Here is a 14,810-nt window from a genome sequence, read left to right on the forward strand (position 1 = left end):
CGCTGTAATGTAGAAAACAATGATCAGTTGCAAGAACGGACTCCTTACGGACACGCACGATTAGTTTCAATTAAAAACAGCCAATCAGCGACACGTGTTCCCACGCATAATTAAAAGTTCTTTCTCAAGTCACGATTATTCAACACTTGAACAGGACGTAATAATTTTCCAGTTAAGACATTTGTAAGCTTTTTGTGAAAATAAATCTTCGTTTTCAGTTTAGTTAAGCACTTGTGTTTTCGTCTTGCTTAAAAAGCAAGACGTCTTTGAGAAAAAATATTTCGACGGCGACTCACGTTTATTTACACAATGCGACCAAATATTTATTTTGTTTTAAAAAATAGAAAACTTTACCTCGTATTTTGTATTTAAGTCATTCGAATTTTGACCAATTTTTTCTTTACAGTGCAAACAAAAACCTTCAAAAATAAAAGATGTACATGGATAAATGTAAATCAAGTTACGCGACTAAATCAAAATGCGTTTGTTTGGCCGCTTTGCAGTATTACACTGTCCCGGCCTTTGCCATACACTGAAATCGAATTTCATGCTTTTACGACTCTCAGAGATCTTAAGTTCTTCTTACAGCTAGAAAAATCATAAAATGGTTACATTGATATGGAAGTGATGATTCGCGAAATTTGTACATCATAATAAACAGTCTTCGCTCCTGTGTATGGTAGCTCGATAATAATTGCCTAGTTTCCAGCGTTCAAAAGGTCATCATTATATTGACGTGAGCATTTACACCCGTTTTTAGGAAAATCTGTCACTAAGTGCTTACAGTACAATGGAGTAACAGTCACTATTTCAAGTGCTTTTATTGCAAAATCTGTTTCAAGAGTCATCATCAAAATGGTGAAAAATCTGAAAGAAAACGATGTGAAGTTCTTCAACCCTTGTTGTAATGAACATGCTTTTTGTAAATCGTCACGCAATCTTGTCCAAATGTTTAATCGTTTCTGCTTTTACGGACAATACGGAAGAAGTAACATCAACTCCTGTTCATACTTTAAATTTTGTGAAGCATATAACATTTATGACTGTTTCGTTTTCATCCATAATCATCGACGATGCCCCTAGCTTGCTATAAGCATTTTAAATTAAACTCCCGAACACAAACCTCTAACCAATTTTAACCGGCTTACGAAAACCGCGCAATCTGTATCACTATTCTCACCGGTGCCCGCGTGAACAAACACCCTAATTTCCCATTCCACGTGCCCAGTTACTTTGGCAACTGCAAGCCATGCCGCTGACTATGTACAGGTATATATATAGCTTCTCAGTACACGTGTATTCTGTCTTTTCGTGAAGTGCTGGCGTACTTTTGCATCAGCTCCTCGTTTACTCTAGCGTCATCGCTGCACCCTCCGTCTGCCCATTACACAAGTCCTGGTGCTCTTATCCTCAAGTTTTGGCTACTTGTCTGACTCGTTTATACGTTCAACATGTTTATCCTCACTTCGCCGCTGCTTCTCTATTTCAAGCGTGCCAACTGCAAATACACCACCCGCTGGTGCTCTAGCAATTCCCACAGAGAAGAGTCCGAGGTCTGTTATCTGGGTCTTCGCTCGCATGGTAGTCTTCCGTTCTTCAACCAGGTTTAGTTTGTTATACGGTTTTAGCCTATTCTATTATTGTGTTGTTTGCGGTGTTTGTGAAGCTACCTTCGCGTCCCGAGTTATGGTGTATTTGTCTCATTCGTGGCCCTTCCCTCGCTTTTTCGTTTCTTCCTTTTACCTGTTTTCTGTATTTTTAGTTGGGTTCTACTTGTCCGATCTGGTTTTATTGTCTGTTTGTTTGTTTTTAAGATTTTGTTCATTACTCGGTTTTTGTCCCTACATTTCGTTTCATGGCCTTTAGTTTTCGTCGCTTTTTCTCACTCCACGTGTTCTCATTCATCCCCCCTTAGTGTTTTCTTTGGTAATTGTTCTGCATTTTTTATTTATCGGTATTTTTGCATGGTATTTCAGTATTTAGTTTATTTCTGGCGTGGTTTCTCGTATTTTATATTTCATTGCTTGTTGTTTACCTCTTCAACTAGTTTGTCACACCTTTTTGGTTGCGTTGCGATCTCACCTTTTGTTCTACTTTCCTATTGTCCCTTCGTTAGCTGTCGGTATTGTTTGTCATTTCTTGTGTTATTGTTTAATTACATTATTTAGGGAACAGACAAAATATAAAGCGTAAAACGGGAAGAGGAGAAAGGAGGAGAAGCTTAAACATGGGAGAAATGTACAAAAAAGAAAAAAAATGGAAATTAAGAGATGGAAAAGAAGAAGTTAAAAAAAAAAGAGATGAAGAGTTTTAAAAAAATGAGAAAAAGAAGAAGTCAGAAAAAGAAAAGAGGAAAAGGAAAAAAAAGGGAAAAAAAGAAAAGATGAAGAGATAAAAAAGATACGAGAAAGAAGAAGTAAGAAAAATAAAAGAGGAAAAGGAAAAAAAAAGAAAAGAAAAGAAAAGAGATGAAGAGATAAAAATAAGAGAAAGAAGAAGTATAAAGAAAAAGAAATGAGAAGGAAAAAAAGAAAAAAGTAGAAAAGAAATGAAGAGATTAACAAAAAGATATTGAGAGAAAGAAGACTTCAGTTACAAGATGAGAGAGAAATGAGAAAACAAAAAAAAAAAAAGAAACGAGAAAAGAGAAAAGAAAAGAGAACAAAAAAAAAAAAAAAAAGGAAAAATATAAAAAGATCACTTATTATCGTTGTATCTGGAGGCGAGATAAACCGCCGCGTCGGCTTGTCCCGAAAGGGGTTATCTTAAACCTTACACTCTGTCCTAGACGGGGTATTTCGGGGCTCGCCGTGTGGTTGGTTTTTCCCCTTCCAAGTCGTTGTATGTTATCTTTTAGACATCGTTTATATACTATTTTCGTGGTCCTGTTTGACTCCTGGGAGCTCACTTCGGTTTTGATCTCGAGGTTGCGGTATTTTTCGGGCTTTAATCTTTTGGTAGCTAATATTGCGTTTGGTAGGGGGAAAACCCCGCATGGCGGGCCCCAGCACTCAGTTAGAAATGTCCATTTGCTTGCTTTTTGTTGCTGTTCCCTTTAGTTTCGTTTTGGTGACATATTTTGCTATGTTTTACTAGTGTCTTGCCGTAATTATATTATTGTAAATGCTTACACGCTTTCTGAGTTTTGGGAGGAAGACTCTTGTTTTCTTTCAAGTTTAAGAAAATGTACCGAGAAATCACCCACTTAACAAAGAAGGCAAAGAGGAAGAGAGCCTCGGAACGAGGTTGGCTGTTCTTAGCTTGGGGCTTACGTGAGCGGGTACCGTAGGAGTCGCCTCGTTCCCATAACTTAACTATAACCGGGGTGATTGAGAGTAAGGGCTCCGGTGGGAATTGTTTACTATTCTCACCGGTGCCCGCGTGAACAAACACCCTAATTTCCCATTCCACGTGCCCAGTTACTTTGGCAACTGCAAGCCATGCCGCTGACTATGTACAGGTATATATATAGCTTCTCAGTACACGTGTATTCTGTCTTTTCGTGAAGTGCTGGAGGACTGAAGCATTGGCGACCCACCCACCTCCCCGCAGCGATGACCTCTGTACTTGCCGTATTGGAGCTCTCGCTTTCTCTTACCTTCGGAGTCGCCTCGTTCCCATAACTTAACTATAACCGGGGTGATTGAGAGTAAGGGCTCCGGTGGGAATTGTTTACTATGCCATACGGCATTAGACTCATGTCACCCTTGGTGACCTATTTTTTTTTAGTTAGCGGGATGCACGACTTCGGTTTTTAATCGAAATATGAACTTTCTCAATTCTTTCTGTCGCCATCAGTAAATCAGTGGATTAAGAAGCGAGTTTAACATGACACTCGTGCGGACCCACCGTTTGAACACGAAGAACAAGACTGAGGCTTGGAACAGTCCCACAATCATTGACATGAGGACGAAAACCACTGGTACAAAGCACAACACAACAGCACCAACCACAAACACAGTTGTCTTAAGCGCTTTGCTCTCTTTGGCGAATCGTTCCACTTCTTCTTGGGGAAGCTGTTGAGTTTTGATCTTCTTCTGGTGTCGAAGTGTTTCACGATATAAAATAAAGTAAGAACATAAAACGAAGAGAATGAACGAAATAAATATAAAAACTATGAGGAAGTTGAAAAATGTATATATTATATCACTGTTTATTGCCCTGGATACCCCACATAGGGAAGACGCGATCCAAATGCCGAGCACTGCCACCTTAATGTTTTGTTTTGTGACAAGGTTGAGATAGTTCATGGTAAACTTGATCGCAATAAGCCTCTCGCAAGTTACTAACATCAGATGAAGAGAAGAACAAACAGACACGGCTTGTAAAAATGAGTTATGAAAAACCCATAGCGTTTCAGATTCGGTCATACCAAGTAACTCCAGTGTTTGGTACAAGATAAATGATGGTTACACAGTGAGACCAGTTAAGACATCAGTTGCTGCTAAACAGGCCAGCAAGATGTTGGTGTAACTCTGAAGTCTTGGTCTTCTTTTCACGGCCATTATCACCAGCACGTTGAGCAGAACTGTCAAGGGACAAGTGATGCTGTTAATGATGACGTTGATGATGGAATTAACCTCGTAAAGAAGATTTCGTGTTTCTCCTTCCTTGCTAATATTTACCAACTTATTGGTAAAGATTGAACTGGAGATGTTGACCATAATTGAAAACGATATCGAAAGCTTAAGTTGTCTGTCTCTGAAATTGTAGTTATTGCTGTAAAAAAATGAAAATAATATTAGCCTCGGCTCTTTAGTATGCAAATGTATCTATACCATACGACTCAAGATTCTTGAGTTTGGTCAATTAAGAAGTCAGTTATATAGTTGCAACTAGTAAGTCAGTTTTAGAAACAGCGATAAAAGAATCTACCTTACTGACGTGTTGTGGCGTTGTGTCCAGTTACAAGGAATTGAACTGACTGGACAGTTAAATAGTCGGTCACCCATATAACTGTATCCCAATCGCATAAGAAATAGCTAGTCGCTGAAAAGTAATTAAAACATTCATTTTATTCATGAATTGAAGTCCGCTTAATCGTACCAAATTTATTATTTTACCATTTTGTTTACGTCGAAAATGTCTTTCAAAACGGCAACAAGAACTTTATCCACCGACCGCAACTAAAATGAATTTCCAGAAAGTTAAAGCAATATACAAGCTCTGATTTATTTTTCTACATTTAATCACTTTTTCCTAAAAACAACAATATATCCCTGTACTTTAACACTAAACGGAACTGAATTGATTATTAAAAAATAATCTGCATAGGAGTAAAAAACACAGAAACATTTGGAGTCGGTGATAATTAAATATCAATATTTTAAGCAATTGGAAAAGGAAATTTTGTTATTGATATGATTTCTTTTATTCATGAATTGAACTCCGTTTAATCGTATAAGCCTTAATTTAACATTTTACCATTTTGTTGACGTTATGAATTTCTTTTCAAAAGGGTTACATCAACTTTATCCACGCGGTAACTTAAATTAATTTCCAGTAAGTTAACGCAATATACATTTAATCGCTTTTTCCTACATTTGAAACGACACTTTATCTGAACTGGAGATGGTAACTATGATGAATGGTGATACCGAAAGTTAACGTATTACATTTATTTCTACGAACATGAGAAAACATTAATGTTAATACATATTTTACCTCACATGTTCAAAGAAAATACGAATTAATCCCCGACCTACTTTGTTCACCGACTCCAAATGCTTCTTTGTTTTTTTCTCCCATGCAGATTATTTTTTAATAATAATTTAAGTTTTACTTTGAATGTGAGAATATAATTTCCAATCATTTAAACTTTTTTTCGATATCCTGGACATTAAAGTAATATTTCTGTTCAGGTTTTTTTATACAGCCCACCCATCCCCTAAAGATTTTCTTATAACTAAGCATGCTAATTTGCGGAATAGAGGAAATAAATAATGACATTACTGACGGAAAACAATAAGAGCATTTGAATCTGTGGTGAACTAAACGGGATTTGTAAGTGAAAAATGGCTTTTAGCGAGAAGTAAAATATTAACTTAAATAACAGTGACTGCTACAAATAACTATTTTTGTCGTGTTAACTGGTTAAAGTATAGGGATAAAGTGTTGATTCAAATGTAGGAAAAAGTGATTAAATGTGGGAAAATTAATTAGTGAGCTTTTAAATTGCGTTTTCTAACTGGAAATTCATTTTAGTTACCGCGTGGATAAAGTTTCTGTTGCCGTTTTGAAAAGACATTCATAACGTCAACAAAATGGTAAAATATTAAAGTTTATACGATTAAGCGGAGTTAAGAAGAGCAAAGATTAAAGTGTAAAAGATTTATGCAAGAACCGTAAAACCGCATAAATTACACACCAGGCATAAAACGTGTTTAAAGCTGACACCTAATGTGAACAATGCAAAAACAAGCATGTTTAGGTGAAACGTGTTTCGTTGAGACATGTTTATTCTTAACATGTTTCGTGTTGAATGTGAACGCAGCTTTAGACAAATGATGTTGAAATATCAGTTTGTAGGCATCCATTTTTTGTTATGATCAACAAGGTCACGTGACAAGCCCCTGTCAATGCCCTTTTTAGTTCTTGGCAAAGTGTAGTCAAATGTTGCAGCAAAGCATACAAAAAACTGATCGACTACCAAAAAATGAATTTAAGCACAAACTTGCACTGAAAGGGTTTAACAAAAAGGTATATTGTTGTGAGATTGGCTTTGAATCTTATATTAGGTCTGATATTCTAGACAATAAATATCAAAAAGTGCCATAAAATGTTATTAAGAACTCAGGCGTTTCAGGTATATTACCCTTCATCAGTGTGAAAAAACGGTTTTTTTCACACTGATGAAGGGTATTATATCCGAAATGTCTGTGTTTCAAATAACATTTTATAGCACTTTTTTATATTTATTGTCTAGAATATCAGACCTAACATTAGCAACATAGTGTTTGGCATCGCCAGAGACGTTTTTCGTCCATTAAAATGTTTTTGAATCTGATAATCTACCAAAATATTGTTGAAACGAGTAAAAGCAGATTTGCTGAAAGATAATAGGTATTTTTGGAATTAATTTGGAAAATATTGTTGACCAATTGAAAATCTCGAGTGTGATCAAAAGTATTAAAAAAACGAGTTCCAAATTGCTTTGCACAACTCGTCTTCTTTATGGGCACGACATTCAGTTTTTGGCACGACTTAACTTTTTTGGCACGACTTAACTTTTTTTTGGCACGACTTTTCGTTTTATGGCAGGACCACAACTCTTTTGGCATAAATTTAACTTTTTGGCACGTTTTTTAGCGATGCAAAAGTGAAGTCTCTTTTGTGAAGTGACGTTCGATTTATAGTTCGTCACGTTCTACATGACCGCTGTTCAATGCAAGAAAATAATAGAACCTATGTACGCTCTGCCATAATTGCAAAAAAACTCAAATATAACATCGGTAACTGTGCTGGCGTTGTAGCCGCCATTTTGGCTGCCTTCGACAGTGAAAGTTGTCAGCGGCTCACAAAATGAGCCCAGAAATAATGAGTCGTGCCAAAAAGTTGAAGTCGTGCCAAAACCTTGAAGTCGCGCCAAAACCTTGAAGTTGTGTTGTTTGATCAGTAACATGTACGAAAACTGAATTTATTATGAGTGAAGAATGAATAAATACGTACTACTAGGATACGTGCGTGACAGTGCAATAAAGGTGCTAGTGCATATAATTATTAATACATTCTTAGGTGCAAATGAATGTGCAAGTGATAATTACATAGTGCAACACCTTTCCCCTTTTGGAAGATGAAAAATAATTATGAAATGTCCATACACGCTCCATCAATTAAAATTGAAACACTATTTTTCTTAGCTGTTGTTAGTCAAGGAGAGTCTTTAAATATCGAAAGCAATGTCCAAATGTATAGTCAAAGTTCAATTCGCTTGAGCGTTCATTCCATTATAAAGTTATTAAATCTTGCGGGGAGTCTACGTTCTCTTGTTGAACGGCGAAGTGGAGGTGCAAGTTGTGTTCCATTGGAAGTGGAGGTGCAAGTTCGTGTTCCATTGGGTGATCAGGTTCTTCTGTTGGTTCACTTTCAGACGGTAGGGATGCAGTTTCAAATCGGTCCAATCCTCTATCATAGTTGTCGACTGGTTCTGCCTTTGCCTCCCTGATTTGTGCGTGGTTTCGCCTTACTGGTCCCACAGCTGTGTTCACGATGCAGGAACTTGGGGCAGGTTTTCCAATTACCTCCCCATAGATCCAGGGTCGATGTTTGTTTGTAGGCCTAGGTTTCACATACACTTTTTCTCCTTTTGAGAATTCGGTAAGCGGCGCCGATGCTCTCTTGTCGTACTGGGCCTTTGACCTCCGTCTTCTTTCCCTAATGTTTTCTTGTACTACGCTTGGGGACACTGTCTGTGGAATAAGTTGATGCGGAGCTGTGGGGATTATGTCGTGTAGTCTTCTAGACATGAGGCGTTGTGCTGGTGAATAATTGTATCCTTGCTGTGGTGTGTTTCGGTATGCCAAAAGGGCCAGGTAGGGGTCCTCGTGGCGAGACTTTTTCAGAATGTTCTTTGCAATCTTGACTGCGGACTCCGCCTTTCCGTTCCCTCGGCTGAGGTATGGTGATGATTGCGTGTAATGAATCCGTATTCTCGAGCAAAACGTGAGTATTCATGGCTTTCAAACTGCGGGCCGTTATCGGTTATGCACTCGTCTGGAATTCCATGTCGAGCAAATTGCCTTTTCATGGCTCGGACAACTGTGTTGGCTGATGTGTTCCTGCCGAGGGGGTCTAGTTCAAAGAAGTCGCTGTAATAGTCGACCATAACGAGGTAGTTGTTTCCGTCCAGCTGAAATAGGTCGGCACTTATTTTGGACCACGGTCTGGTGGGTATCTCATGGGATTGCATTGGTTCTCGTGGTCGCTCGCTTAGGTACTGGGCACAAAGTCCACATGATAAGCATTTCTCCCTGATTGCGGCTTGCATTCCTGGCCAGAACAGAGACTCGCGTGCTCGTCTTATGCTGCTGTCGGCTCCCTGGTGCGCTTTGTGTATTTTCTGTAACATCTCGTCTCGTAGAGTGGCTGGGACAATAACTTGATGGGACCTGTAGAGGACACCGTCATAAACTGAAATTTCATCTCTGAAGTTCCAATACAGCCTTAGTTGCTCTGGGGCTTCCTTTCTTTCTGAAGGCCATCCATTCACTATCTCCGTATGTAGAGCTGCTAGCACTGGGTCTTTGGCAGTTTCTCGTCTTATTCGTTGCAGAGTGTCGGGTGTAACTTGATTTGGTTCAAATTCCATCTCAGCCATTTCCAGACGGAATACTTCGCATTCTTGCTTGTCAGTGGAGGTGGGCTGATCAGTGACAGGTGCGCGAGACAAAGTGTCCGCAATGTAAAGTTCCTTTCCTTTCTTGTATCGGACAGTGAACTGATATCTCTGTAACTTCAGCATCATTCTTTGCAGTCTGCGAGGAGCTTTGCTAAGAGGCTTCTTGAAAATCGTCTCGAGCGGCTGGTGATCTGTATGTACCGTTATGTCGCGTTTCCCGTATAAGTACTGGTGCCACTTATCCATGCAAGAGACGATTGCAAGGCACTCTTTTTTCAATTTGAGCATAGTTCTTCTCCGTACTGTTGAGGGTATGTGATGTAAATTAAACAGGTTGATCATTTTGCAGCAATACGCCCCCGATCGCATCTTTAGATGCATCCACTTGTAGCGTGACGGGAAGGTTTGCGTCGTAGTAGCGTAATACAGTTGCTGAAGCAATGAGGTTCTTTGCCGAGTTAAATGCATTTTCATGATTGTTTGACCATAGGAATAAAACATCCTGCTTGGTCAAGTCCCTCAATGGAAGAACTGTTTCTGACAAATTATGGCAGAACTTGCTTAAGTATTGGCACATACCGAGAAAACGCTGCACCCCAGATTTGTCAGTGGGCGTTGGCATCTCTGTGATTGCTGCTACTTTGGCTGGATCGGGCTCTACGCCTTTGTCGGTAAGCTTGTGCCCCATGAAGGTAACAGAGGGAGATTTAAACTGCAATTTTTTCGCCGAGAGTCGCAGGTCATGGCTGCTGCACTTTCCTAACAGGCTCATGAGATTTTTGTCGGGATCGATGTCAGCTTCCTCTTTTGAATCTCCGCATTCAAACACACAGATGTCATCGGCAATGTTTATTACCCCGTCTAAACCGTCTAAGAATTCATGTCGGCGCCGTTGGTCTTCCTCCGGTCCTGAGGCGATCCCAAATGGCATGCGAGTGTAGCAGTAGCGACCGTTTGGTCCCTGAAACGTTGTGAGTAGAGAAGACTCTTCATCCATCACAATGGTGTGAAAAGCTTCGGATACATCGACAATGTAAACACTTTGGTCTTAGTCAATTGTGGAAGCTTTTCTTCAATAGTCGGAATTGTGAACTTGGGTCTTCTGATGGCCTTGTACATGTTTATCGTTTGACTAGGATCAATGCATATGCGAAGTTTGCCGTTCGGTTTCTCTTTCACCAGGATGTTTGAGAGCCAGTCTGTGGGCTGTGTGACCGGCTTTATGATGCCTTCATCACAAAGTCTCTTTAACTCGTCATTTACTCTGTCCAACTTGGCCACGGGAACTCGACGCGTTGAGGCGTGCACTGGAGTAACATTAGGATCAAGATCGATGTGCAAAGGGGTTCCAAGTGGATTTCCGCGACCCGGCCTAAATACGTTTGAGTAGTTGTGTAACACGTCTTCCTTTGTCAGTTTTCCCAGTGGTGGAAGTGACTGCGTATTGCGCGGAATCTCTTCTTTAACTGCGTTTATTTCATCAGCGTACACCTTCAAGTAATCCAGGGCTTGCGCGTCTCTTCCGCTGAGAAGTGGGGGTTTCTGATTAGGCACGTTTACCACAAGAAAATCAATGGTGTGAATCTTGCCCCTTCTGTCACAACACAGCGTTACTTGGCCTTCAGGACGAATGGTTTCAGTTCCATATGTGTTAATCTTGCTTTTGGTTCGCGAAATCTTTACGTCAGGAAACAACTGGCTTAGTAGACTGCTAGGTATAGTGTTGCACGTGGATGCCGAGTCCATCTGTGCTTTCACAACTTTTGTTTTCCCACCTTGTATGAGGTGAAGATGAGCAAAATATTTCCTTGCAAGCTGTGGGGGTGTCTCGCAATCCGCCACAAACGCTTCTTCTCCGTTGTCGTCATCGACAAAATTTGATTGCTGCTGTCGCCCTTGTCGGCGTCTTGATCCACCTTTACAGGCACGTGCGAAATGGCCAGTGATCCCACACTTAGCACATCTTTTACCAAAGGCTGGGCAGTGGCTTTGACGGGGCTGTTGATGGTTGCCTCCACACCAGAAACACTGTGAAAATTGCTGTTCTTGCCTTGGATTTACAGATGTCAATTTGCTCGTAAAATTTACTTGTTCCTGTTGTGCGTTTACTTGTTCCTGCTGTGTGTCCCGGGCAGTTTTCATGAGCTGATTCGCAACCATAGTCGCTTCGAACGTTTTGGCAACTTCGACAACTTCTCTTAACTTAACCTTTGTTTGTGCGGTGTCTTTGTGTTTGTGTCCTTTCCCGATAAAATTCACTCGAACATTAGACGTTAAACCGGCGATAAATTGGTCCCTCATTAGCTCATCAGCGAAGTCTTCGTATTCACACTGTGCTGCTTGGCTACGTATTCGCGTCTCCCAGGAGGCGATTGATTCGTTTTCGTTTTGCAGCAAGCGAAGAAACTTTTGTCGTTCGCCTGACACTCCAATGCTAGCACCATAATATACTTTAAGGGCGGCAATAACACAATGAGGTTTCTTTAGATCGGCTTCGCTAAGGCCCAAGCTATATTTATACACTGTTCTTGCTGCCGGGGATAATGATGCGCGGAGGCAAGCCATTGCTTAGTCGGGCTTCAACCACTTCTCTGCGTCAGATTCTTTCGACGGATCGAACCACGAATGCATTATGCAGTAATCTATTAAGTCCTCTATATACGTTTCCAAATCGCGTTTGTCATCGCTAGTTGTCTTGAATGCAGGAAACGGTGTATTGAAAGCCATATCGCTGTATCCTAAAAACACTAGATCCGCTAGATCCGTTAGATTAGAGAACTTTCACCGCTGCCACCATGTTGTTTGTTCAGTAACATGTACGAAAACTGAATTTATTATGAGTGAAGAATGAATAAATACATACTACTAGGATACGTGCGTGACAGTGCAATAAAGGTGCTAGTGCATATAATTATTAATACATTCTTAGGTGCAAATGAATGTGCAAGTGATAATTACATAGTGCAACAGTTGTGCCAAAAAGTTGAAGTCGTGCCAAAACCTAAAACACATGCCAAAAAGTTGAAGTCGTGCCAAAAACTAAAACACATGCCAAAAAGTTGAAGTCGTGCCAAAAACTAAAACACATGCCAAAAAGTTGAAGTCGTGTCAAAAACTAAAAGTCATGCCAAAAAGTTGAAGTCGTGCCAAAAAGTTGAAGTCGTGCCAAAAACTAAAAGTCACGCCAAAAAGTTGAAGTCGTGCCAAAAAGTTGAAGTCAAGCCAAAAAGTTGAAGTCCTGCCAAAAACTAAAAGTCATGCCAAAAAGTTGAAGTTGTGCCAAAAACTAAAAGTCTTGCCAAAAAGTTGGAGTTGTGCCAAAAACTAAAACACATGCCAAAACGTTGAATTCATGCCAAAAAGTTGAAGTCGTGCCAAAAATTAAATGTCGTCCAAAAAAGAAAATGTCGTGCCAAAAAGTTGAAGGCGTGTCGAAAACTTAACTTCGTGCCACAAGAAACTAGCGTTGTGCTAAGCAATTTAGAAGTTGTTTCATAAAAAATTGAAGTCGTGAAAGGGAAAGTTGAAAAGGAAAAATAACTGGGCTCAGTACCAGTTCAACTTAGTGGTCGTTCGAGGATACCTAAACACCGAGTCAGGACTCAGGATTTCAAGTCCAAACTCAAGCCAGGATCCTAAGGGCCGAATCGCACTAGCGGACAAGTTTTAAATGTCATGACATTTTTGACAAAAACAAAATTGTCGCGACAAGTCAGGACATCTTGAAGAGAACAAAAGGTGAAATTATTAGTACAATAGCTTTGCACGTGCTTCTGGCATCCCTGTACATTTCTCAGCACGGCCGTCTTGGGCAAACATCAAATATGCATCACCACGCGGTAAAAAATTCTAAAACAATTTGCATTTAAAGTACGCGCGTTCTCATGCAGTGGAATAATGAGTCGTCTCAAGATAACTTTTTCTTTTCTCATTCTTACATTGGGCAAACACTTCGCTTTAAACATGCCTTGCCTATCGCGGAAAGATTTTGCGGCTGAATTATGATAGTAAGAGCCACAACACGGTGCATACTATCGCAAAAATTTTGGAGTGCGTGTTGTTATTAGGTCCAGTTTGGGCCAAACACAATAGCCAATCAACAACGTATTGTTATCTGGCATTACGAGGGGCATGAGAATGCGACTTGTCATGAATTGTCCTGCCTCGAGGCAGGACAACGGCGCCTTTGAAGATTTGTCCGTTTTGACAAAATTTGCCCTTGTCCAACAAGTCGTACGCACTTGTTTTTGCGATTGTTTGACAAAATGTATCGCGCGTGCAACGCGGACCAATCATAAGACAGCTGCTTCTTTGTTTTCCTGAAATGTTGGACAAGTTGTAGGTCTCGAAAAACGTAATCGCACTTGTTTTCTTTAACAAGTGACTCTTTAATGATGAAATCTACCAATTGTTACAAAATTTGTCCGCTAGTGCGATTCGGCCCTAACAGCATTTCGGTTAGCTTCTTTGAGGACCAATAAGCTTTCACTGCAGTTTGTTTGCGGTTAGCTTTCACTCAGGTTTTTTACCTGCGCTAGCTTTTACTCCGGTTTGCATGCGGTAAGCTTTCACTCCGGTTTGCTTCCGGTTAGCTTTTATTTGTTGGTTACCGGGCACTACTACTATAAATACATAGTGTAAAAATTACATTAATATCATAGCAACAAGGACTTTTAGAGTTTCACACTGTTCAAAAACTGAAAATAGTTCTGACTTGAGTCCCGAGCTCGTGTCCTGATGAGCTCGAGTCCTAGCTCGAGTCCTTGCATTGACTTCCGGGCATTGACTTTAGTTTATCTCCGCTTGTGCGAAACATTGTCTAACATTCCTTCAATAAAATTTGAATTTGAATTTGAATTTTGACAACAAATCACGCAACGTTTAATACCAAATAAAATATGTTTTTTCATTTATTCGTTTAAATGCAAGAGTCAATAACACTGCTTCGAAAGCTTTCTTCGATTGATTTTCGTTCACCAATTGCTGTTGACCGAAAACGCCACTTCGAGCTACTGTTCAACTCGGCGGGTAAAACGTTCAGAAATGTGATGACGTGCGGGCGCGTTCACCTGTTTGGTTTGACAATGAGCAAAGCCACTTGACCAATATCATTGATGTTTGGCGCCGAACCACCGCGCCACATGTCACGCGCAACTTTGAATTCGCGCTCTACCTGTTTCGCCCGGGGGCGGAGCCCGGGCTGTTTCGGTAGTAAGTACTAAACTGAATTAGCGCGCTACCATACGATGAATTCGTTTGTTACAAGAGGTCTAAACTGACGAGACAAACATTTGCTTTCCTACTTGCCTTCCCGGTTTACCCAAAAATCACGCTCACGACGATGTACTAACTCTATTTCCACTTCGTTGGACAGCATTTTCTTTGGATCCTGAGCTTTCTCGTTTTCTGCCGTTATCAGAACGAAATATTTGGTTAAGTATCCATGGAACTGCAAAACAAATAACAAAACAAT

At 40.1% G+C, this 14,810-nt stretch overlaps 1 protein-coding gene, 1 long non-coding RNA gene and 1 pseudogene across 3 annotated transcripts; 1 reads left to right on the forward strand and 2 right to left on the reverse strand.

Moving 5' to 3' along the window:
• Window positions 1-1,170: 1,170 nt before the first annotated feature.
• Window positions 1,171-3,659, forward strand: LOC144663675 (uncharacterized). Its single transcript, XR_013572646.1, has 3 exons — window positions 1,171-1,263; window positions 3,290-3,373; window positions 3,461-3,659. It is a non-coding gene; the product is annotated as an uncharacterized LOC144663675 (long non-coding RNA).
• Window positions 3,660-3,725: 66 nt separating this feature from the next.
• On the reverse strand, window positions 3,726-14,754 carry LOC144664531 (melanocyte-stimulating hormone receptor-like; annotated as a pseudogene). Its single transcript, XR_013572823.1, has 3 exons — window positions 14,645-14,754; window positions 4,876-4,989; window positions 3,726-4,719 (listed from the first exon to the last, which is right to left on the reverse strand). The product of XR_013572823.1 is annotated as a melanocyte-stimulating hormone receptor-like (transcript).
• LOC144664172 (uncharacterized) lies at window positions 10,334-11,638 on the reverse strand. The gene has a single exon (XM_078525285.1). It carries the CDS (start codon window positions 11,636-11,638, stop codon window positions 10,334-10,336), a length of 1,305 nt encoding a protein of 434 aa, XP_078381411.1.
• Window positions 14,755-14,810: the final 56 nt, after the last annotated feature.

The sequence above is a fragment of the Oculina patagonica genome, chromosome 8 (assembly GCF_052425735.1).
Source record: "Oculina patagonica isolate OP01 chromosome 8, crgOcupat, whole genome shotgun sequence".
Classification (NCBI taxonomy): Eukaryota; Metazoa; Cnidaria; class Anthozoa; order Scleractinia; family Oculinidae; genus Oculina; species Oculina patagonica.

Excerpts from the sequence above, each read along its gene's own strand:
- LOC144664172 (XM_078525285.1), bottom strand. The coding sequence starts at position 11,638 with ATGAGGGACCAATTTATCGCCGGTTTAACGTCTAATGTTCGAGTGAAT.